General features: G+C 39.1%; 1 protein-coding gene across 4 annotated transcripts in view; it reads right to left on the bottom strand.

The window, feature by feature from the left end:
- The window catches only part of TBCE (tubulin folding cofactor E), a 143651-nt gene that overhangs the window by 90425 nt on the left and 28229 nt on the right, over positions 1 to 24997 (bottom strand). For all 4 annotated transcript variants that reach the window (XR_008402069.1, XR_008402070.1, XM_053711076.1 and 1 more), the window contains exons 3-8: positions 24108 to 24192; positions 23145 to 23315; positions 14295 to 14383; positions 7212 to 7311; positions 5434 to 5536; positions 3688 to 3764 (exon numbers count right to left, since the gene is read on the bottom strand). Coding sequence is in view for 2 of the 4 variants with exons in the window: in XM_053711076.1 (XP_053567051.1) it covers positions 3688 to 3764; positions 5434 to 5536; positions 7212 to 7311; positions 14295 to 14383; positions 23145 to 23315; positions 24108 to 24192 (625 nt within the window). In the remaining 2 variants the exon portion in view is untranslated. The remainder of the gene's footprint in view (positions 1 to 3687; positions 3765 to 5433; positions 5537 to 7211; positions 7312 to 14294; positions 14384 to 23144; positions 23316 to 24107; positions 24193 to 24997) is intronic.

Genomic DNA, 24997 nt, shown 5'->3' with positions numbered 1-24997 from the left:
CCAGAACCCGAGACCGGTCGATGTTATAACCCCCTGAGGAACCATCAAGGCAACTCACACGGAGGAGTGCCCCTGGGCAGAGCATTCCACGTCCCAATGTCCCTGGACATTGGACGCTCGAAATAGATTCAGACCAAAGAGTCTAGACAGACAACTTAACAGGCCTAAGAAGAGGGCAACCAGCACCCAGGGGAGAGTCTGAAACCAGGACCCTCTGCTTTCAAACCCAAAGAGCTAGATCTCTTAGAGAGTCAAAGGGGAACACCCCCCCCCCCCCCAAAGACCATGGGTTTACACGGAGCAGGCTCCAACAAGCCCTTGGGATGAGAAGGCGATAAAATCAACAAGACCATATGGGATCTTTGGATCCATAGAAACCAGAGAGTATACCAGAATCGGTGATCTCTTCTCATAGGAGTATTGTATACCTAAAGCTCCTCGGTTCTGGGAAGCCTACGCCTTTGCACTTCTTATTCCTTTCTTTTTTTTTTTTTTCTCTTTTTTTTTTTTTTCTTTTCTTTCTATCCTCCTTGTCTCACCCTCACATATTTCCTTTTTTCTTCTGCTCCACCTGCCTTACTCCACCTGCCTTAGCTGATCGGGTACTTAGTTGAGATATTTTTTGGGCGATCCTAAGGTCACTTCCTCTAGATTAAGAGGGTGGTCTCCCCCATATAGCGATTCTCCTATAGCCAGTCGTGTCCCTTGGGAGAGTGGTGACCCCAGCATGCGAGGTCGTCAAGCCTCGCATGGGAGTGGTTGGTGAACCTTTACAGAACGTGAGGCATGGAAGAATGACACATATACAATTGTGGGGTGTTTAGACACACCTGTCCGGCTATTATTTAGTGATGTTAGCTGTGTCTCCAGCTGGGAGCTAAAGAGTGGAGTATGAATTCACACCCGGGAAGGTTATATAAAGTAGCCCAGATAAAGAGGTAAACTGTTCTTATCCAGGGTTGAGCAGAAGACAATCAATGTTGTAGTATATACCCCAGCCTGCTTTGTTAATTGTATTCTGTGTTTTGTCACATACTTTCATATCCCCAGATGTTCTGGATATCAGTTGTAACCAAAAGAGATATGATTGTTTCTCTTTCATTGCCTTAATATGCTTGTACTCAACTCAATTTACCTCAATAAAAAGAAAATATTAAAAAAAAAAAAATCACCAAGACCCCTACAGGATCAGCCTCCCGGAAATCCTGTACATCACAGGAAAAATGGTGGGAGCCTCACAACTCCTGGCAGATAAGTCGACCAAGGCAATGCCGGGGAAAAAACAACAGGGCATAACCCAAACCCCTGCGCTCCCATAGAAGAGAGAGCACTCTAAAAAAGGAAGTAATAAGGATCTATTTCAGACCCAGATGACCCGACCATCCCAAGAAGGGAAAGAAGTAGCCCCCACGACCTACGAGAGGCACCTACGACTAGGCCACAAAAAAACAGACATCCAGAATATACCAAAAGAGAGAACTTTGGTTCCAAGCCCGATGACCCTCAGCAGGCTCCGAGTCCGGAACCCCCTTAACAGTAGGAACGGGAGGCGGATCGATGCAGTCCCTCTGTCTTCTAGTAATGGAGGCAACAAGAAAAGCGAACACTTATTAAAGTGAACAACCCAGCACCTGACAGGGTAACCAGTGCACCGGCACCACATGCGTGACATGAACCGCAGGAACAGCAGCTATCGCCTGACCAGTACCCGCCTGGTACGAGAGCACTCCGAAACTGTCCAAGGTCCAAGAAAAATCGAAGCCCCCGAAGGGATCGATAAACTATAAACATAACTATGTAATTATATAGTACTGCGCAATTTCTGAGGAAGTGCCCACGCAACCACAAAATCAAAAGTATCAGTTCCAGAGAAGAAACTTTCCCAAAATGGAAAATCATAAACATGAGCTTCGTAAAACAAATTAAACACATCCTAACCGGATCAAAAGAAAATAAATGCGGGGGCGTGTCCGGCCAGCAACTAAGATGGCCACTTTTTTCAGAGCTCACTCCTAAAGATTCTCAATCCATTAGGAAACAAACTTTCTCAAACCATCCAGCATAGATTCTGGTATAAACATGAAGAGAAGGTTTTTCTGAAACGAATTACATCCTTATTATATTCTAAAGAGCTTGTAACTGGAAAGCTGGTCCTTACAATCACACTGTTGGAAGACGACATCCCAGCAACCTCCCTGGGCAACCGGGTATACAGAGAACAGCACAACACCTCTGGACATTTTGAATAACCAAATAATGGAGGACTTTCATAAAGAAATACAAGCTGTTTGCAGCTTTAGAAAGGAAGATGCTATATCAATTTAAAGATCTAATTTGGCTAATTCAGCTTGACGCAAAACATGGGGGTAAACTTACAACAACAATGGAGGAGCCGGATGAGGCGGACGAACGATGTTCATGCACTGAGAATGAGCCATCCCGTTCCACTTTCCAAAGCAGAGCCCCAGCCCACACCTCCACAGATCTTATATGCCTCCAATCTCCTACTTACATGTGCGCCAGGAGATGCAACCGGCCCCCAGGTAGGGAAGGGATGTGCTACTCTATTACCACGTGAGACAAAGGCAGCAAAAAGACTGAGTATGCCACAGCCTATATCGGCTCAACATGAAGTGGTCTTGAGTGTATTAGAAAAGCTATCAGAGGAAAAGATTGCGGTATGCAGAGCTCATCAGCAGGAGGAAGAGGTACAATATGATAATTAATGGCAGCAAAGACAAAGTGAAATCGGAACGGAGCAGCTCTTGGATAATACCCGGAGAGAAGCGGTTAGTCCCTCAGGGAGTGACCAGAAGCCAGTCGTCCTAGCTGGAACAACAGGATCTACAGTGGAACTAAACATCAAAAACCCTAGATGCAGGTATACATCTTGGGACTTGCGTCCTCTCACTATGCTTCTGGGTTCTGTAACCAACTACTCAGCGGATCTCACGAACAGTCACTTAATCCAATCTGTGTCCGGGACTGAGCTTGAACAGAAATCGACTTCTTACTATAAACTTGGGATGGGTTAAAGACAGCAGCTGTTTTGTTCCCATATATATATATATATATATATATGTGTGATAATTAAAAGCTGGGAGTGGATATTTTCCTGGTTAGACTTCTGTAGTTGAACGTATAGTGTTTTTAGCACATTAGTCCTAATTCTTTAAAGAACATGGAGCAAAGGATTTTATTACATGACGACAACCAATCTGAGGATGTATATCCCACTGTCGCCTCACATGCAGTAGAAATTATTACATATTACCATTAATATAGGATGTGGTTATATACTAACTGCCTATTATGCCTCACACACATTATGAGCCATTAGTATATCTCTATCTTAAGTAAAGCTCTTTGTTTGGAGTACTACATGGCAGTCAACAATGACACCACCTAGTACCCTTGAAAAAATGTATAACATTGTTAAAAGTATGCAATACGATACGTCATATGCTTAGGTGCATATGCATGCACCTAAGCATACCTACCTGCCTTTCAACAAAGGATACCAAATGAACAAAGTACATTTGATATTTGAAGTAAATTGTTAACTTTTTGAAATGTGTATGCTCTATCTTAATCATGAACTAAACATTTTGGGTTTCATGTCACTTTAGGAATAACAAACACATATTTGAAATATAAACTAAATGTATGTACTAGAGAAATAATTACCTTTCAAGAACTGTGATATCATTGGAGGCTAGATGTAATTCTTCAATTGATGGCCACATAGCAGCACAATACAACACCTTCACAAAAAGCAGAAGAAAGGACAAGAACAATTAGATTTGCAAAATATGTCAGCGTGGATAAAAATAAAAGTAAAGGACTAATGATATCTGAACCTGAATTAAAGCAACATTAAACTGCTGTACAGAACTTTTACAGAATTGTAACTACCCAGCATACTCCTGTCTTTCCTCCCACAGTGCTCTTCAGAGCCATCCTCCTAATTTAATGGGAAAGTTTACTCTAATTTTTTCTCCCCTTTAATTTGTTCACATTGATCCATTTTACCTGCTGGAGTGTATTAAATTGTTTTAAATAAGATTTTTATTCTGCTGCTGATATTAACAAGTCATTGGAAACACATTAAATGAACGCATTAAATTAACGATTTTAAAGTACACTGTCCCTTTAACCTGTTACAAATTAATTTTAAAAAATACATAGAAAAAGGATTTTTTTTTTATTTAATTAATCTAAACGGATGTTCTTTTAAACTTATAGTTTTTTTTTACCCTTTAACTTTACCTTTTTTTATTGCAAAACAATTTTATATTAAAGCTTTCATATTACAATGTTTAAAATGTCACTTTCAAATTAAAATAAATTTAAACGCCTCATTTTTTAAATAATTCAAGCATACAAAACAAAAAAAAGGGAGCGTTAATGTTCACCAGCTGGACGCGAAAGGGGGTACGCAACAACTAGATAGACCCGGATTCGAAATCGAAGACACAAATAGAGTATGAGTTGCGGGCGGAGGAATGGCGCAATGTTTAACTACACTAAAGGTGAATTATTTTAAAATTGAGGCGTCTACATTTATTTTAATGAATGAAAGTGCCCCTCATTTAATGATTCATTACAAATATTGCAGATGGAATCACCAAAATTTACCATCACTTTAAGCACTTTATTTTGGTAAATTATTTTACAAATTTTTATATTTTCTATGGTGTTTTTCCCTCTATGTTATCCACACTATTTATTTCTCTTGAAACATCTTCCTTAACAAAGCTTTCCCGATTTATAAAAGGAATCATCTTTGTGTAATTATTGAATTACAAAATTAAAGGGCCAGTCTACTTGAAAATGCCTATTGTTTAAAAAGAGAATCCCTTTATAACTCATTCCCCAGTTTTGCATAACCAATATTGTAATATTAATACACGTTTTACCTCTGTGATTATCTTGTATCTAAGCTACTGCAGACTGCCCCCTTATCTCAAAATTGCATTTGAGCCAATCAGTGCTGACTCATAAATAATTCCACGAGAGTGAGCAGAATGTTATCTATGTGGCCCACATGAACTGTGTAACTGTGAAATCTGTAAAAATACAATGAGATAAGAGGCAGCCTTCGACGCTTAGAAATCAGTTTATAAGCCCGGCTAGGTTTAGCTTTCAAAAAAGAAGACCAAGAGAACAAAGCAAATTTGATGGTAAAAATAAATTGGAAAGTTGTTTAAAATTGCATGCCCTACCTGAATCATGAAAGTTTAATTTTGACTAGACTGTCCCTTTAAGTATTAGGCAGCATCAGATATCAGCCAAAGTACATAAGATATATAATTACTGGAAAAACAATAATACAGATATAGAATTTACTATATTGAGTAATGAAATGAGCATTGTAATTTAAGAAGAAATCAATTAAAAGAAAATAGGGAAACAGGTTGCTCTGAAAACTACCTCAGTCCACGTTATTCCCGTTTGATTCAGAGAAAGAATCTTCAAATTAAGAAATGCGTCAGCTAACGTGGGTGGACTAGATGAAAGAGAAAGTCTGTTTTCACTGTAATAAAGGGTGAAAAAACAAATATTAACATAACTTTTTTTACTAAATATTAACATAATATTTTAGTAAACATAGCAGCAAGCGTGTGTCTATATATATATACATACACACACACATACACAGTTGTGCTCATACCCTGGCAGAATTTATGATTTCTTGGCCATTTTTCAGAGAATATGAATGATAACACAAAAACTTTTCTTTCACTCATGGTTAGTGTTTGGCTGAAGCCATTTATTATCAAGCAACTATGTTTACTCTTTTTAAATCATAATGACAACAGAAACTACCCAAATGACCCTGATCAAAAGTTTACATACCCTGGTGATTGCCTGATAACATGCACACAAGTTGACACAAAATGGTTTGAATGGCTATTAAAGGTAACCATTCTCACCTGTGATCTGTTTGCTTGTAATTCGTGTGTGTGTATAAAAGGTCAATGAGTTTCTGGACTCCTGACAGACCCTTGCATCTTTCATCCAGTGCTGCACTGACGATTCTGGATTCTGTGCCATGGGGAAAGCAAAAGAATTGTCAAAGGGTCTGCGGGAAAAGGTAGTTGAACTGTATAAAACAGGAAAGGGATATAAAAAGATATCCAAGGAATTGAGAATGCAAATCAGCAGTGTTCAAACTCTAATCAAGAAGTGGAAAATGAAGGGTTCTGTTGAAACCAAACCACTGTCAAGTAGACCAACTAAATTTTTAGCCACAACTGCCAGGAAAATTGTTCGGGATGCAAAGACAAACCCACAAATAACTTCAGGTGAAATGCAGGACTCTCTGAAAATATGTAGTGCGGCTGTTTCAAGATGCACAATAAGGAGGAACTTGAAAAAAGATGGGCTGCATGGTCGAGTCGCCAGAAGAAAGCCATTACTACGCAAATTCCACAAAGTATCCCGCTTACAATACGCCAAACAGCACAGAGAAAAGCCTCAAACCTTCTGGCACAAAGTCATTTGGAGTGATGAGACCAAAATTCAGCTTTTTGGTCACAACCATAAATGCTACATTTGGAGAGGAGTCAACAAGGCCTATGAGGAAAGGTACACCATACCTACTGTAAAACACGGAGGTGGATCGCTGATGTTTTGGGGATGTGTGAGCTACAAAGGCACAGGAAATTTTGTCAGAATTGATGACAAGATGAATGCAGTATGTTATCAAACAGAACCCCTCATTCACTTCTCACTTCTTGATTAGAGTTTGAACACTGCTGATTTGCAATCTCAATTCCTTGGATATCTTTTTATATCCCTTTCCTGTTTTATATAGTTAAACTACATTTTCCCGCAGATCCTTTTACAATTCTTTTGCTTTCCCCATGACTCAGAATCCAGAAACGTCAGTGCAGCACTGGATGAAAGATGCAAGGGTCTGTCAGGAGTCCAGAAACTCATTGATCTTTTATACACACACACTAATTACAAGCAAACAGATCACAGGTGAGGATGGTTACCTTTAATAGCCATTCAAATCCCTTTGTGTCAACTTGTGTGCATGTTATCAGGCCAAAATCACCAGGGTATGTAAACTTTTGATCAGGGTGATTTGGGTAGTTTCTGTTGTCATTATGATTTAAAAAGAGTAAACAAACACAAAATATTAAAATTAGCCTGTTGGTGGTATTAAAATGCATAAAAGCAAAAGAAAAGAAATGACAGACCTGAGATAAAGACTTTGTAATTCCTTCAGCTGTTTGGTAATGTCTGCCACATTTTCCCAAGATGAAAGTAAATTTTTGGACAAATTTAATATAGTAATATCTGATAATTTATGTTAAGGAAAAGTTTTACATAAGTTATTCAGTCTTTCACCCGATTATATTTCCACACTCCAGATACTCCCATAAATGTCCTCTTTGATCTCACTATGACCTACATTGGTGTTTCTAAACCATGGTCCTCAAGTACCCCAAACAGGCCAGGTTTTCATGATATCTTAACTAGAGAACAGGTGAAATAATCAGCTGATGGGTGAGAGCAGGTTAGTAACCATGGTTACTGATCAGCTGATTACTTAAACTGTGCTCTAGTTCAGCTATAAAAACACAGTTGAGAAACACTGACCTTCATCATCACTTCTTCCCTCTCTGGTGTTGTACCTACTCTATAGAACTTTTTAGCTCACTTCATATGATTGTCTCCCACCTTTCAAAACCCTACCTGTTCCAAAATGTCAATCAACATTCCTCCTAATTATTCATCACCATACCCACCTATAAAAGAATACTAGCTCAGTCAAGCAACCCCTACACCTTTTGCCTCACTCACCCCTAACCTCTGCATATATATATATATATATATATATATATATAGCCACTTCCCCTTAAATAGATATAATTGAAACCAATAAATTACAGTATATACTGGCTGCATCTATGAGCTAAGCACTCAAAGGGGCGCGAACATATTTCTTTCATGCAATTGGCAAGAGTCCATGAGCTAGTGACGTATGGGATATACATTCCTACCAGGAGGGGCAAAGTTTTCCAAACCTCAAAATGCCTATAAATACACCCCTCACCACACCCACAATTCAGTTTTACAAACTTTGCCTCCTATGGAGGTGGTGAAGTAAGTTTGAGCTAAGATTTCTACGTTGATATGCGCTTCTCAGCATTTTGAAGCCTGATTCCTCTCAGAGTACAGTAAATGTCAGAGGGATGTGAAGGGAGTATCACCTATTGAATGCAACGGTTTTCCTTGCGGGAGATCTATTTCATAGGTTCTCTGTTTTCGGTCGTAGAGATTCATCTCCTACCTCCCTTTTCAGATCAACGATATACTCTCATATTCCATTACCTCTACTGATAACCGTTTCAGTACTGGTTTGGCTATCTGCTATATGTGGATGGGTGTCTTTTGGGAAGTATGTTTTCATTACTTAAGACACTCTCAGCTATGGTTTGGCACTTTATGTATTTATATAAAGTTCTAAATATATGTATTGTACTTATATTTGCCATGATTCAGGTTTTCAGTATATTTCCTTTTGCAGACTGTCAGTTTCATATCTGGGAAATGCATTTTTTAGGAAAATGTATTTCTTACCTGGGGTATAGTCTTTTTTCAATTGACTGTCATTTTCAGATTCACAGGCAGAATTAGGCTTGCGAGGGCGCAAAATGCTAAAGTTTATTGCGTCATTTTTGGCGCGAAGTTACGTTCGATGACACAAATTCGTCACTTCCGATGTCTTAGTTGACGCCGAGTCCTTTCACAAGGTTGCGTCTTCAATGACGCGAGTGTGTCATTTCCGGATGTTGTTAGCGCCAAAATAAATTCTGTTTGTGTTGTGCGTCATACTTGGCGCCAAATATTTTTATTATTTAAAGCCCCATTCCTATATGCCTCTTGCCTTTTTCTCTATCAGAGGGCTATGCTGTTTGCATTTTTTTCCCGTTCCTGAAACTGCCATATAAGGAAATTGATCATTTTACTTTATATGTTGTTTTTTTCTCTTACATTTGCAAGATGTCTTAATCTGATCCTGTCTCAGAAATCACAGTTGGAACCCTGCTGCATGGTAACAGTTCTACCAAAGCTAAGTGCATTTGTTGTAAACTTGTGGAGGTTATATCTCCAGCTGTGGTTTGAAATAGTTGTCATGATAAACTTTTACATGCAGATAATGTGTCCATCAGTAAAAGTACATTGCCTGTTGCTGTTCCTTCAACATCTAATGTACAAGATATACCTGTGAATTTAAAAGAATTTATTGCTGATTCTATTCAGAAGGCTTTGTCTGCCATCCCGCCTTCTAATAAACGTAAAAGGTCTTTTAAAACTTCTCATAAAGTTGATGAAATTTCAAATGACCGACAACATACTGAATTATCCTTCTCTGATGAGGATCTATCTGGTTCAGAAGATCCTGCCTCAGATATTGACACTGACAAATCTACTTATTTATTTAAAATAGAGTATATTCGTTCTTTGTTAAAAGAAGTGTTGATTACATTGGATATGGAAACTAGTCCTCTTGATATTAAAACTATCAAACGTTTAAATTTTGTTTATAAACCTCCTGTATTTATTCCAGAGGTTTTTCCAGTTCCTGATGCTATTTCTGATATGTTTTCTAAGGAATGGAATAGGACTGGTACTTCTTTTATTCCTTCTTCAAGGTTTAAAAAATTGTAGCCTTTGCCAGCAGTTAGAGTTTTGGGAAAAGATCCCCAAAGTTGATGGGGCTATCTCTACACTTGCTAAACGTATTTCTATTCCTATGGAAGATAGTACTTCTTTTAAAGATCCTTTAGATAGGAAACTTGAATCTTATCTAAGGAAAGCCTATTTATATTCAGGTCATCTTCGCAGGCCTGCAATTTCATTGGCTGATGTTGCAGCTGCATCAACCTTTTGGTTGGAAAATTTAACGCAACAAGAATTGGATTCTGATTTGTCTAGCATTGTTCGCTTGCTTCAACATGCTAATCATTTTATCTGTGATGCCCTTTTTGATATCATCAAAATTGATGTTAAATCTATGTCTTTAGCTATTTTAGCTAGAAGAGCTTTGTGGCTTAAATCTTGGAATGCTGACATGACTTCTAAGTCTAGATTGCTATCTCTTTCTTTCCAAAGTAATAAATAATTTGGTTCTCAGTTGGATTCGATTATTTTAACTGTCACTGGGGGAAAGGGAGTTTTTTTGCCTCAGGATAAATCTAAAGCTTCTAACCGTTTTCGTTCCTTTCGACAGAATAAGGAACAGAAACCTAATCCTTCCCCCAAGGAATCTGTTTCCAATTGGAAGCCTTCCTCAAATTGGAATAAATCCAAGCCTTTTAAGAGACCAAAGCCAGCCCCCAAGTCCGCATGAAGGTGCGGCCCTCATTCCAGTTCAGCTGGTAGGGGGCAGATTATGAATTTTCAAGGATGTTTGGACAAATTCTGTCCAAAATCAATGGATTCTGAGTATTGTCTCTCAGGGGTACAGAATAGGACTCAGAGTAAGACCTCCTGTGAGAAGATATTTTCTCTCACGCATCCCAGCAAATCCAGTAAAGGTTCAGGCTTTCCTGAAGTGTGTTTCAGACCTGGAGTTTTCAGGGGTAATCATGACAGTTCCGTTTCAGGAACAGGGTCTGGGGTTTTATTCAAATCTATTCACTGTCCCAAAGAAAGAAAATGCATTCAGACCAGTTCTAGATCTAAAATTTTGAATTGTTATGTAAGAGTGCCAACTTTCAAAATGGTGACTATAAGGACTATTCTGCCTTTTGTTCAGCAAGGGCATTATATGTCCACAATAGACTTACAGGATGCATATCTTCATATTCCGATTCATCCAGATCATTATCAGTTTCTGAGATTCTCTTTTCTAGACAAGCGTTACCAATTTATCGCTCTTCCTTTTGGCCTAGTGACAGCTCCAAGAATCTTTTCAAAGGTTCTCAGTGCCCTACTTTCTGTAATCAGAGAGCGGGGTATTGCGGTGTTTCCTTATTTGGACGATATCTTTGTACTAGCTCAGTCTTTACATTCTGTCGAATCTCACACAAATCAGCTAGTGTCGTTTCTTCGAAAACATGGTGGGAGGATCAATTTACCAAAAAGTTCTTTGATTCCTCAGACAAGGGTTACCTTTTTAGGTTTCCAGAGAGATTCAGTGTCCATGACTCTGTCTCTAACAGTCAAGTGATGTTTAAAATTGGTTTCAGCCTGTCGGAACCTTCAGTCTCAGTCATTCCCTTTAGTAGCTATGTGCATGGAAGTTTTAGGTCTCATGACTGCAGCATCGGACGCGATCCCCTTTGCTTATTTTCATATGAGACCTCTCCAGCTTTGTATGCTGAACCAATGGTGCAGGGATTATACAAGGATATCATAATTAATATCCTTAAATCCCAATGTTCGACTATCTCTGACTTGGTGGTTAGCTCACCATTGTATAGTTCTAGGGGCCTCTTTTGTTCGTCCAACCTGGACTGTGATCACAACAGATGCGAGTCTTTCAGGTTAGGGAGCTGTTTGGGGATCTCTGACAGCACAAGAGGTTTGGAAATCTCAAGAGGCGAGATTACCAATCAATATTTTGGAACTCTGTGCGATTTTCAGGGCTCTTCAGATTTGGCCTCTGTTGAAGAGACAACTGTTCATTTGTTTTCAGACAGACAATATCACAACTGTGGCATATGTAAATCATCAGGGTGAGACTCACAGTCCCCAAGCTATGAAAGAAGTATCCTGAATACTTGCTTGGGTGGAATCCAGCTCCTGTCTAATTTCTGCGGTTCATATCCCAGGTATAGACAATTGGGAAGCTGATTATCTCATCCATCAGACTTTACATCTGGGAGGGTGGTCCCTGCATCCAGATGTGTTTTCTCAGGTTGTTCAGATGTGGGGTCTTCCAGAAATAGATATGATGGCTTCTCATCTAAGCAAGAAACTTCCCAGGTACCTGTCCAGGTCCAGGGATCTTCAGGCGGAAGCAGTGGATGCGTTGACACTTCCTTGGTGTTATCAACCTGCTTATATTTTCCCGCCTTTAGTTCTTCTGCCAAGAGTGATCTCAAAGATCATCATGGAGCAATCATTTGTGTTGCTGGTGGCTCCAGCATGGCCTCACAGGTTTTGGTATGCGGATCTTGTTCGGATGTCCAGTTGTCAACCTTGGCCACTTCCATTAAGGCCGGACCTTCTGTCTCAAGGTCCGTTTTTCCATCAGGATCTCAAATCATTAAATTTGAAGGTATGGAAATTAAACGCTTAGGGCTCAGTCATAGAGGTTTCTCTGATTCTGTGATTAATACTATGTTGCAGGCTCGTAAATCTGTTTCTAGAAAGATTTATTATCAAGTTTGGAAGACTTACATTTCATGGTGTTCCTCTCATAAATTCTCTTGGCATTCTTTTAGAATTCCTAGAATTTTACAGTTTCTTCAGGATGGTTTGGATAAGGTTTTGTCTGCAAGTTCCTTGAAGGGACAAATCTCTGCTCTTTCTGTTTTATTTCACAGAAAGATTGCTAAGCTTCCTGATATTCACTGTTTTGTTCAGGCTTTGGTTCGTATCAAGCTTGTCATTAAATCAATCTCTCCTCCTTGGAGTCTTAATTTGGTTTTGAAGGCTTTACAGGCTCCTCCATTTGAGACTATGCATTCTTTGGACATTAAACTACTTTCTTGGAAAGTGTTGTTTCTTTTGGCCATCTCTTCTGCTAGAAGAGTTTCTGAATTATCTGCTCTCTCTTGTGAATCTCCTTTTCTGATTTTTCATCAGTATAAGGCAGTTTTGAGGACTTCATTTAAATTCTTACCTAAGGTTGTGGATTCTAACAACATTAATAGAGAAATTGTTGTCCCTTCCTTGTATCCTAATCCTAAGAATACTTTAGAGAGATCTTTACATTATTTGGATGTGGTGAGAGCTCTGAAATATTATGTTGAAGCTACTAAATATTTCAGGAAGACTTCTAGTCTATTTGTTATCTTTTCTGGTCCTAGGAAAGGTCAGAAGGCTTCTGCTGTTTCCTTGGCATCATGGTTAAAGCTTTTGATTCTTCAAGCTTATTTGGAGTCGGGTCAAGCCCCGCCTCAGAGAATTACAGCTCATTCTACTAGATCAGTTTCCACTTCGTGGGCTTTTAGGAAAGAAGCTTCAGTTGATCAGATTTGCAAAGCAGCAACTTGGTCTTCTTTGCATACATTTACTAAATTCTACTGTTTTGATGTATTTGCTTCTTCGGAGGCAGTTTTTGGTAGGAAAGTTCTTCAGGCAGCTGTTTTAGTTTGATTCTTCTGCTTATGTTTTAAGGTTTTCCTTTCATTTATGAGAATACACTTATATTTTGGGTTGTGGATTAATTTTCTTCAGCGAAAAATGGCTGTTTTTTATTTTATCCCTCCCTCTCTAGTAACTCTTGCGTGGAGTTCCACATCTTGGGTATTGCTATCCCATACGTCACTAGCTCATGGACTCTTGCCAATTACATGAAAGAAAACATAATTTATGTAAGAACTTACCTGATAAATTTGTTTCTTTCATATTGGCAAGAGTCCATGAGGCCCACCCTTTTTATGGTGGTTATGATTTTTTTGTATAAAGCACAATTATTTCCAAACTCCTTTGTTGATGCTTTTTACACCTTTCTTTTTCACCCCACTACTTGGCTATTTGTAAAACTGAATTGTGGGTGTGGTGAGGGGTATATTTATAGGCATTTTGAGGTTTGGGAAACTTTGCCCCTCCTGGTAGGATTGTATATCCCATACGTCACTAGCTCATGAACTCTTGCCAATATGAAAGAAATGAATTTATCAGGTAAGTTCTTACATAAATTATGTTTTTTTTATTTATATAAAAGACAGCATTTAAAAAGGTATTATAGCTAATTTGGTAATACAAATAAGATAAATAAAACCTTGTCATACTCGTGGAGACGTTTTATGGTCAACAAAAGTAACTAAACAGAATTTTAAAAAAAATGTAGAAAAATCAATTGCTACTTTTCTATAAACAATATAATCTTTTGCCCAAATTTCCAAATAGAAATAAAACTAATAAATCCAGACTAGACATCATCAAACTTGGCCCTCCAGAGGTATTAGAACTACATTTCCCATGAAACTCAGCCAGCTGATATGCTGGCTGAGCATCATGGTAAATGTAGTTCCAAATCCTCTGGAGGCCCAAGTTTAAGGATGTCTGATCCAGACTATTACACATTTTATTTCACTGATCTTATTCTAAGGTAATCTTTGCAATAATGTAAACATGCACAGCTTTTAAAAGGATACTTGGGCACGAATTGTAGATATCTTCTTTATCGCCGGCATGGCTGACTCCACATTCTCTTAATGAAATGTCCCGTAACTTGTTCAGTTGACTGTATTAAAAATAAATAAATGCACATCTACTTTCTGATAAAATAAGAACATTAGTCGTATATTTTGTTTCCTCTTTTTAATGGTTTTAGATATGTAAATTCATATACAAATGGTAAAATACATTATTTTTTTTGCAGGGGTGGGCTGTCTTTTCCAATAAGTTGTTTATTTACAACTCCTATTGTTAAAAGTTTACCTGGTCCCCCATCAACTAAAGGTTTTCCCCCCCTTCTTTTATCAGGTGGTACAGCCAGTGTTCTTTCGAGATTTCCTACCATGATTTGCGCATGCGCAAAATTACGTCGCTGCATTCCACATGTTTCATTTTGTAGGAAATTCTCCACGGAAGCGGGAGCGTTAAATAGCACTCCACTTGTAATCTGGCCCTTAATAGGGAATGAAATATTGAGTTTAATGCCTTTTAACATTATTATATCTGTGTTAGAGAATTTTTTGTTGCACTATTACTTGCATATAACTGTGTTTTACTCCTGAAAAGGGAGATCCAAAGCAGCACATGTCCAGCCACCAATAAGCATCTCCAATGCTACTCCTAATCCTACCTAGGTATGCTTTTCAAGAAAGGATATAAAGCAAATGTAAATTTAAAAGGGACAGTCTAGTATTCATTAAACTTTCATTATTCAGATAGGACTTTTAATTTTAATCAGCATTCCAATTTACATTTATCATCAAATTTGCTTTTTTCTATTGGTATTCTTAGTTTAAACTAAACATAGGTAGACTCATATGCTAATTTCTAAGCCTTTGAGGGCTGCCTCTTATCACATGCTTTTTAAATCTCTTTTCAACACAAAGAGACAGAAAGTACACGTGGGCCATATAGATAACACTGTGTTCAGGCACAGGGGGTTATTTAAGATTTAGCACAAAACAATGCTAAATTTAAGACAATAGATAATAAACAGTCACAGTCATGTGATCAGGGGGCTGGAAGAAGGTTCCTAGATATAAGATAATCACAGAGACAAAAAGTGTATTAATATAACTGTGTTGGTTATGCAAAACTGGGGAATGGGTAATAAAGGGATTATCTATCTTTTAAAACAATAACAATTCTATGGTAGACTGTCCCTTTAAGAATAGAAGCAAAAAAAAAAGAAAAGAATAAATCTCTTAAAATTGCATGCTCTATCTGAATCATAAAAGTTGAATTATGATTTGCATGCCCTTATAATCACTACATTGCAAAGGATTCTCATGCAAAATAAATATGTTTTAAAGCATTTACAATTGTAATTTTGCATTGCTTTTAAGTCCTAGGACAAACCCCTTGGGTGTTTTTTATGGTATCTCCTGAGCTGTGTTCAGGAGATACCATAAAAAACACCCAAGGGGTTTGCAAGTTTCAACCAATCACTACGCAGCATGTAGGAGTGTCAGGGTACTGAATTGAGCAGACAGCACTTCAGTCTCTTTTGGCAAGAGGGAAAACTACCATTTTTATATTTAATATCAGGCAAAATAAATAATGAATGTGAATGGGAAATTGTTATAATGGCCATAATTAAAACATTTTATATAATATTACATTTTGAGTTTAAAGACCCTTTAAATCACAACTACTTGCTATCAACAAGATGTGCTGTCTTTCTGTTAACCTACTAATGTCCACAACAAACATGTTACGCACTATCTGTAAACCTTCTCGTCACACAGCATACTGAAACAGCAGCCCATGTAAGGAAATCTCATCCCCAAAGGTTTTTTCTGCAGCTAGAAATGGATTGTTTAGTGGTGCATGGTGGCTGCTTGGCTTAGAGATACAAGTGTAAACCAGTAAATATTATAATATAGTACAATATGCACTCCTTACTTAGCGTAGAAAATCTCAACTTTTATACTTTGGCTCTCCACAAGTAGTGCTCACAAACAGAAGTACACTATAATGTGGGGAAATGGATAACAAAAAGGGAGTAAAATATGGTATATACTGTATACTTGGCAATTTACAATTATCTTGCCTCTCCACAGCCAGTACTCAACAAAAGAAAAAGAGAAAAGACACACACAAAAGAAAATGTTGTTGAATCATAGACATTTGTATTCTATTTATCTACAGAAAACTTTGAGCAAATTTTCCTTCTTTGAAGAAAAAATTATATTATCTGGGAACACATAGTTCCAATAGACCGCAATGTAAAACACTTTTCAGTGCCATTTTTTTATATAAAACACTCCACACCCGCCAACCTTATCCCCCAAAAACTGCATAGTGCAGTTATTTTATTAAAAAAAAAAAATGCCACAATTTTAAGTTTAGAATAAAATACACGCCACTGTATTTTGGGGCACATTTATAAAATTAACCAAAGATCTGAACAATAACCAGCCACTAATGGTGGTTATTTATCACGATAAATTAGCGCTCCACTTGTAATCTAGCCCTTTATATCTCTAGATGTGGTAAAGACAAACACTGTGGGGAACCTCAAGAATGTCTTGGATAAGCATAAATCTATCCTATACGCTAATTCAGCTTACACTTTATCGACAATATGGACATATGAGTTGGGTGGCCAATCTGGGTCTTATCTACTGTCAAAATCTGTTTCTATGTTTCAAACTGCTATTACAATGAAGGAGCAATGCCAACAATGACAGCCTCAGAACTTGCATAACCCTCTCCACAAACCAACATGGGATCACGGGTAGCAAGTGTCATGTGATTGTCTAAATCAATTAGCCCTGGTACAAACAGAAATCCATGACATCATCAAGGTAAACAAACATGGCAGCCTCCATAGAGAAGGATGCCATGTAGCATAAACATATCTATAGAAAGTAAGCCATCACTGACTGCACATTAATATTTGGTTAAGAAACCAAATAATCCTTAAGATGGAACTCATGAGCAGAAGCAGACATGTGAGAAACTGCCTATCCTGCAATGGGCAGTAAGAATGCTCGGCAAGATGGGAGAGCCTCTTTTATAAGTTTCATGGGAGTGGCTTTTTTGTTTTGGGTCCTTTCCCCAGTATCGTGGGGTACTTACAACTATTGGTGATTATTGGCTCAGGAAAGCCAAGATAAAGTAGGAAATGTGCTAGCCTGCTAAGGAATGCATATTGTATAATATTATTTAGGATATATATTTCTGTAGAAAATAAAATAAGAAAAGAGCATAATAAACCCCAGCTAAGAGCTTGTTTCCACTGAGCCGTAATTTGGTTTGCACAAGGTCGCAAACTGATAAACATGCTGTTGGAAGCAATTTCGTGTATCATCTGCTTTCAAAGGCGTGTTATACCACAATATTGAGGCTCGGCTGCTGAAAATATTTTCACAACCGATAGAAAGCCGTTAAACGCTAATTTACACCAGGTTTCCAATGAAAGCACAAACTGATTATACAGGCTGCTGATACATTGAAACATTTTACACCTAGCTCAACTAGGTGTAAGAGAGTAAAAATTTGCTTTTAGAGGCATAGTTCCCATTGAATGTTTAAAACTTGCAAATAATGCAAGTGTTTCAATGTAGAAAAAAAATTGTTGTCCCATATATAGTAATAGTTGCTCTTATGTTCTTATGGAAATATCAATATGTATTTACATTTGAGAATGTATGCAAGCATATATCTACAAATTAAAAATAGACCTATGCCTAGGGCAGCAATAAATATTACATATATTAATAAAGTAGAAAATGTAATTATAATAAAAAGTAGTATTTGCTTATAGTTACAAAATATGCATTATAAATAAGTGTATCTTTGTTTTTGTTTCTCTTCAGAGGTGATCACAGGTAAGGAGCGCAGACGTTAAACGTAAAGTTTATAGTGTTAAGTAAGGTTACCATAGCAACTAACTTGTTATGTCACAATTTTCAAGAAATCAGACGTCAGATGGAAGCGTTAACATATTAACTTACACCTACACGAAAAGAGTGACTGCATGCACTGCGGAAATATTTAAATAAAACCTGGTACTAAAATGGAGAGGTAAACTAATTTTAGCCGACGGCAACTTTGGTAGCATACAGCTCCATTTTTTACAGCTCAATGGAAACAAGCCCTAAGAATACACAGGCACCCAAAAACTTAAATTATGCTTACCTGATCATTTTCTTTTCTTCAGATGGAGTCCACAGCTGCATTCATTACTTTTGGGAATTCTGAATCTGGCCACCAGGAGGAGGCAAAGACACCCCAGCCAAAGGCTTGAATACCCCTCCCACTTCCCTCATCCCCCAGTCATTCTGCAGAGAAACAAGGAACAGTAGAAGAAACATCAGGGCTAAAAGGTGCCAGAAGAACAAAAACAACAGACGCCCCACAGAAAAAATATGGGCGGGGAGCTGTGGACTCTTACCATCTGAAGAAAATGATCAGGTAAGCATAATTTATGTTTTTCTTCATAAATGGAAAGAGTCCACAGCTGCATTCATTACTTTTGGGAAAACAATACCCAAGCTATAGAGGCAGCCCATTCTGAGGGAACCTGGCCTGAAAACCCCTACCAAATAAAATCCTGCTTCGTCCAAAGCCGAGAACAACTTTGGAAGAAAAAAAAAAAGGAAAAGGTCCAACACTGACCAGCAGATAGTCCGCAGCCTTGCTAGAGACTGCAGGAACTAGACTCTACTGAGTCAACAGCCTCCAAGAGACACCGTCCCCTGCAGTCGGTCTCCAAACAACACACCCCTTACTAAAGAAAGGGAACAAACTACCGTATTCTTCCACAAAGAAGAGAAGGCAGGGTGAAAACATGATTGTACAAGTAAAAAGCATGGCTAATTCCCCTTAAGAGACTCAAGGTGCTGCTCATTTTATCAACCTCGAAAGGTGGAAAGGCTGAGTAGACCTCGCCGGGGATCGAACTTGCAACCCTCGGTTTGCTACAGTGCATTAGTATGCTGAGCTAGCTTCCAGCTAGCATAAGGAACTCCAGAAAAACCCTAAAAAGGGCACAAAAACACAGAGAAAAAACCAGAGAAACCAGGTCAGGCTAACAGAGATCCATCCCGTCTCATAAAAACAAGGGGAGGCAACGCCCAGACCCCAGAAATACAGAAACCACGGGATAAGGCCGGGAGTCTGAAACAGAGAGAGGATCTTCCCCTAACACAGTACAACCGCACTCTAGAAAGCAACTGAAGACGAAGGTGCCCAAGTCGCAAAAAGGTATCTCAGAATACCGAAATATTCAGAATGAAACCTTGTGCAGCAAGCTCAGATAGGACTAACGAACATCACCTAAAGCAAAAAAACCTGCACACTGCAGTCATTGCTAAGTATCCACTAACCAGCGGATAACGAGGCAGGCTATCAAAGAGCCGCCAGATCCTGCTCTAACACCAGACCAGCCCAAGCGAGAGACATGTCTGATAGACAGGGGGACAGAAGACCCCAACCACAAGCCCCCAGGGAATGGAAGAAAATAAGAGGGGACTCACCCACCCCAACAGAGCTCGGGTGCCAACCCAATCCGCTCCTCCAAAATAAGGCACTCCCAATGAGAACCCCCTAGGATCTGGAGAGAAAAGTGCAATAGATCCGTAGGAAGACCTGTCACAACTCAGATGCTGCCCCTTACAGAAATAAGCCACCTAATCCAACCTCCTACATACAGGGCAGGAGAAGGACCCTCCAGAGAGAGGAAACCCCCACTCATAAGGAAGATAAACTATCACCTCGAAAGGGAAGGGGCACAGATAAGAAGAGCATACATGTCCACAAGACATGAAGCAATAGGATGATCAAAACACGAACCGAATGAAAAATTATCCAGACACCACTGTTGACCCAATATAGAAAAATCTCCACATAGAGGAGCACACTCCGTCCGAAGGACAAGTCAGGCCTTAAAGTTTATAACCAGTACCCAAAGGTAGATGAGAACTCTGGCCTACCTGCTTGCAAGCCCAATGAGCTAGCCCCCTATGTCACAACATAGGGTCCCTGAAAAAAACTGGGTCGTCCCAAACCAGTCCATCGGATCATAAGTCTCCAGACATCCAAGAAGGATCCAAGACAAGATCTCCAGACCCGGGACCCAGAATCATCCTAGAACGAACGACACCCTCAGGGAACACAAGATATCCCGTCTGAAGCAATCAGACCTTACAGGGGATAAGAACCGGGAAACCCGGAGAACGGGTACAGGACAGTACTAGGCCGCGACAAAGTCACGCAATTTCTCTAGAGCTCAAAGGCCCCAAGGGCAGCAGTAAGGGAAATGAAAATGAGAACAGAGTCACCCGAAAGAGAGTAGAAGAAAGGCTAGTCTCCATAATCCTTTGAGATTATCGTTCCAGAGGACCACACCCAAGGGAGAAGAATGCAAGCATCCCGAACCTAGGCAGTTCCCCTAAGCAAAAAGCTTGGAAAAAGAGACAACACCTATCGCCCCTAATATGGAGATGACTAACTCCCGAAGGAAGACAGAGCCTCACGGCCTTCACTTCCTAATTAAGCGGCCAAAGCCGCCACAAAAAAACGGACGAAGTCCAGAAAGTCTCGACCCAAAGGAAGAGAACCTCTAAATGGAATAAGTCCTAAAAGGAAACTTCCTAAGAGACCATGAAAGGCAAAACCGTAAGAACTGTGGTATGAAGGACCTAAATCCTCCAAGCCCCCAACCCACAACGGGAAGGAACACTCTAGTACCCGAAAAATTGGGAAACAACTGAGCATGTCGCCTTTCAATCCCGGTCCACTAGATTGAAAGGTGAATGAGAACTGAACCAATCCCCCATGCCCCTAAGCAACCACGGACCCTCAAGTCCTCTCAGGATGCTTATTGAAGCTTGTAAAACAAGACAATCACACAATCATATTGTGATTACTGGGCGCCCTCCCCGGACCAACCGGACATAAAAGGTGCCACTGGTCTGAACTAGGCCTCAAATACAGAAGGATTTGTATCCAGTCAGGACCAGCCTGAAACCAAGGGCCCCAGCACTGTCAAGCCAACAGAGTCTCCCTCGATGATGGAGGGATAAAGAACAGTCAGACAGACGTTTGTAAACAGAGCAAACAAAATCGTGAGTATCAATTCCAGAGAGGAAATTTCCTGAAGGAAACATCACACCACAACATGAGCTTTAAACCAAATAAAAATCATCCTCACTGGATGAAAATAAAAGATAAGGCAACCCCATAGGTTACCGCCCAGGAAGAACGGACAGACCCGCAGGACCTGCCCAACAGGGGCCAGAAACTTCCAAGCTCAGAACTGGAAAAGGATACACAAATAACAAAGACTATAAGAAGATTACTTCATCCCCTTATGTCTATGTATGAAAACCAGTCGAAGAGTAAGACTGAGAATCCCCAGACCCATTAAGAGTGGGATCCTCCAGCAATGCCAAAAACGTGCCTTAGTAGGACACGAAGGTGTGCCAGTCTATAACGAAAGGCGCAACATACCTTCGCCGGGAAAAAAGGAAACACCAGCCCGAAGGTTGACCCCCTGAGGCCTCAGGGGCAGTCGCTCCCCCGGAAGGCTGAACTGGACCAGGCGATCCCATGTTAACGAAACACGGACAATATCGTAAGCACACTCCCGGGAGGTGCAGATGTGCCAGCGCCAAAGGTATGGCCATGCGGAACCATGTCATAACCTCCGGTGGGAACAGGCCACACTCCCTAGAAAAAATAAGTAGCGTTTGGGTTACCTGCATGCGTAGTAAGAGTTGATGGTAGGGAACTCGTCTCGTGAGAAATAGAATCCCCCGAGACGGATGGCTCAGTCAGCACCCGATTCCCCAATCCCGAGGAACAGAGCTCTCTTAAACGGCATTCGGAACATAATTGATGGGCATGTATCACCCGGGCCAATTCATATTCTTCGCAAGAAGAGTCTGAATCAGAGACCTCCAGAGAACCAGACACCAGCGGACCAGGATTTCTCCGTCGCCACGCAGTCAGGAAAACAGAAATGGTGTCACAAGGTAAACCGTGCAGTCCATGCAAAAGTGCGCCCGACCGAAAAGGCCGCGTCACTAGACATAGGCCGTTATGTTCCAAAATAGCCATGAGCCGGAGCAACACTACACAGTAGCAGACAGAATCACATAAACATGATTATAAACCCCTCTGATCAATAATCCCCCTCAGGAGATATTAACCCTTGATTCCTAGATACAAAAAGGAGCCTCACTGAGACCCTATGTTAAAGTTATCCCCGAAAGGTTGCAGCCCCTCTCGGATAAACAGTTGAAATTACAATACACCCATGATGAAAGTAAAATGAAACGATCTTACCGAAATCTACGCCGTGGAACAGGAACACGGCCCTTCAAGTGTGACAGATAGTAGCGTCGCCTCTGCCCGCCTCTGCCCTGGCGAAACTCGTCAATGCCAATTGCTTGTGGAGCTTTTAATATGAGTCGGGATGGTTTCGCAGAAAGACTCTCCCTGCATCTCCGAACTCTAACTTTCACCCATGTTCTCACTGAGAGGCCGACAGGACTACTTAAAACGCCAGTACGATGCCGAAGAGTACTACCCTCCATAAGAGACTATCGAAAAACTTCTGACACTTCTCTGCCAACCTCCTGGGACGAAAGGCAAAGAATGACTGGGGGATGAGGGAAGTGGGAGGAGTATTTAAGCCTTTGGCTGGGCTGTCTTTGCCTCCTCCTGGTGGCCTAAATTCCCAAAAGTAATGAATGCAGCTGTGGACTCTTTCCATTTATGAAGAAAATAACATTTACTCAAGTGGTCATGAAATTCATTTATGTTCGTCAAATTTGGTGCTACTTTTAAGTTTAAAACTACCTTTTCTGATTTACCTTTGTTCTTCATGAACAGACTCGAACCCCACAAGTTCCACTGTTCTTTTTCCTAGAACGAGTTCCTCTGTCTGCTCAACTTTCAATCCATAACGTTTATTTAGTGCAGTTAAAAAATCAACACCAAAATCTGCCTTCTTTGGACGAATAAAAGACCCTCCTGTAGGATGACTAAAAAAAAAAGTTTTTAAAAAAGTGGAGTTAATTAACAATATAATCCATTTATCCTTAGACATGTAAAATAAGAGGTTTTAAAAAAAAAAAAAAATTAAATGTGCATTTTTTATTATTATGAGTTAAATAAATAACAAAAGGTATATATTAACTACTCATCTAATAAACAAATCAGCAAAACTTTTGTGATTAATTGATTTGTTAAAGGAATAATTAAATATAAAAAAGCATTGCATATTACTTATTTTTTTCCATTATCCTTTAATGAATGAACAAATTGAGCAATATTAGTTGATTTGCTTATTTATTAATTAGAATGGATGATTAGTTAAAATGTACTTTTTATCTAATTATTATATAAAGCTGGAATTCTACAAATGTAATATTAAAATAAAAATACATTATTATAAGTCAATTACATTCTATTATTTACTGCAGTCAGTATATGATTTATGTATAAAAGCAATAACAAGATCTGGTATTTTAAAAGAAAAAAAATTAAAAGGGAAACTTCGAAATGTTCTGCTTTAAAACCCATATTAAAAGTGCCAATAAAGCGCTACGAAATGTTGTGGCACTATACAAATGATAACAATAATAATAAAAATACCAAGTATATGAGTGAATATTAGAGGTTGCTGTAGAGATAACACTGGGCAGATTATTATCTTTTTCATTTCTATCAGTGTATTTTAATACGGAAAACATTTCTAAATCATCTTATTTTTTAAAAAATAATAATTATGATAAAAACAATAATAATCAGCACCAATTTATAGTCTGCATTACCTGCATGTAAAATATTTTTCTCCGTTATGTGTTCCATCATGTTTTCCCCTTTGAGGATTGTCCCATTCTACACCAAGCCAAGGTCCTTCAAATGACACAATGCACAATTTTAAACAGACTGTTCAAGGATACCAATTCATTAAAGGGACACTCAAGCCAAAATTAAACTTTCATGATTCAGATAGAGCATGCAACCATTTTAAACAACTTTCCAAAATGTGCACAGTCTTATATTTGAGTCAGCAGCTTCTACTGAGCATGTGCAAGGATTCACAGAATATACATATATGCATTTCTGATTGGCTGATGGCTGTCACGTGATACAGGAAGTGTGGAAATAGACATAACTGAAATTTGTCAGAAAAAAAAATCTACTACTTATTTGAAGTTCAGACTAAATGTTATTGCATTGCCATTTTATCATGCATGTGTTGATTATGCAAATCTACTGTATTTACTGGTCCTTTAATTCAATTTAGCCTGCATCTTAGGGTCCAGAAAATGCTCCAACAGCTCATTATCTTCTCATGGAAATTCATTAACCATCAAAATAGCATATAACAAATAAACTCAAAAAATAATAATATTCACTGTGGTTAGTAATACATAAAACCTACTAGCAGTGTTCTCCCCAGGAACTTTTTAATGTGTGCACCATCTGGCTGATTTGACTTACTACCTGGCTAAAATGTTAGCCAAAAAACATAATTTATGCTTACCTGATAAATTTATTTCTCTTGTAGTGTGTTCAGTCCACGGGTCATCCATTACTTATGGGATATATTCTCCTTCCCAACAGGAAGTTGCAAGAGGATCACCCAAGCAGAGCTGCTATATAGCTCCTCCCCTCACATGTCATATCCAGTCATTTGACCGAAACAAGACGAGAA

The sequence above is a fragment of the Bombina bombina genome, chromosome 4, assembly GCF_027579735.1.
Source record: "Bombina bombina isolate aBomBom1 chromosome 4, aBomBom1.pri, whole genome shotgun sequence".
NCBI classification, from domain to species: Eukaryota; Metazoa; Chordata; class Amphibia; order Anura; family Bombinatoridae; genus Bombina; species Bombina bombina.
Note: the sequence above shows the minus strand (reverse complement) of the source record. Positions and strands in the feature narration are given on the sequence as shown.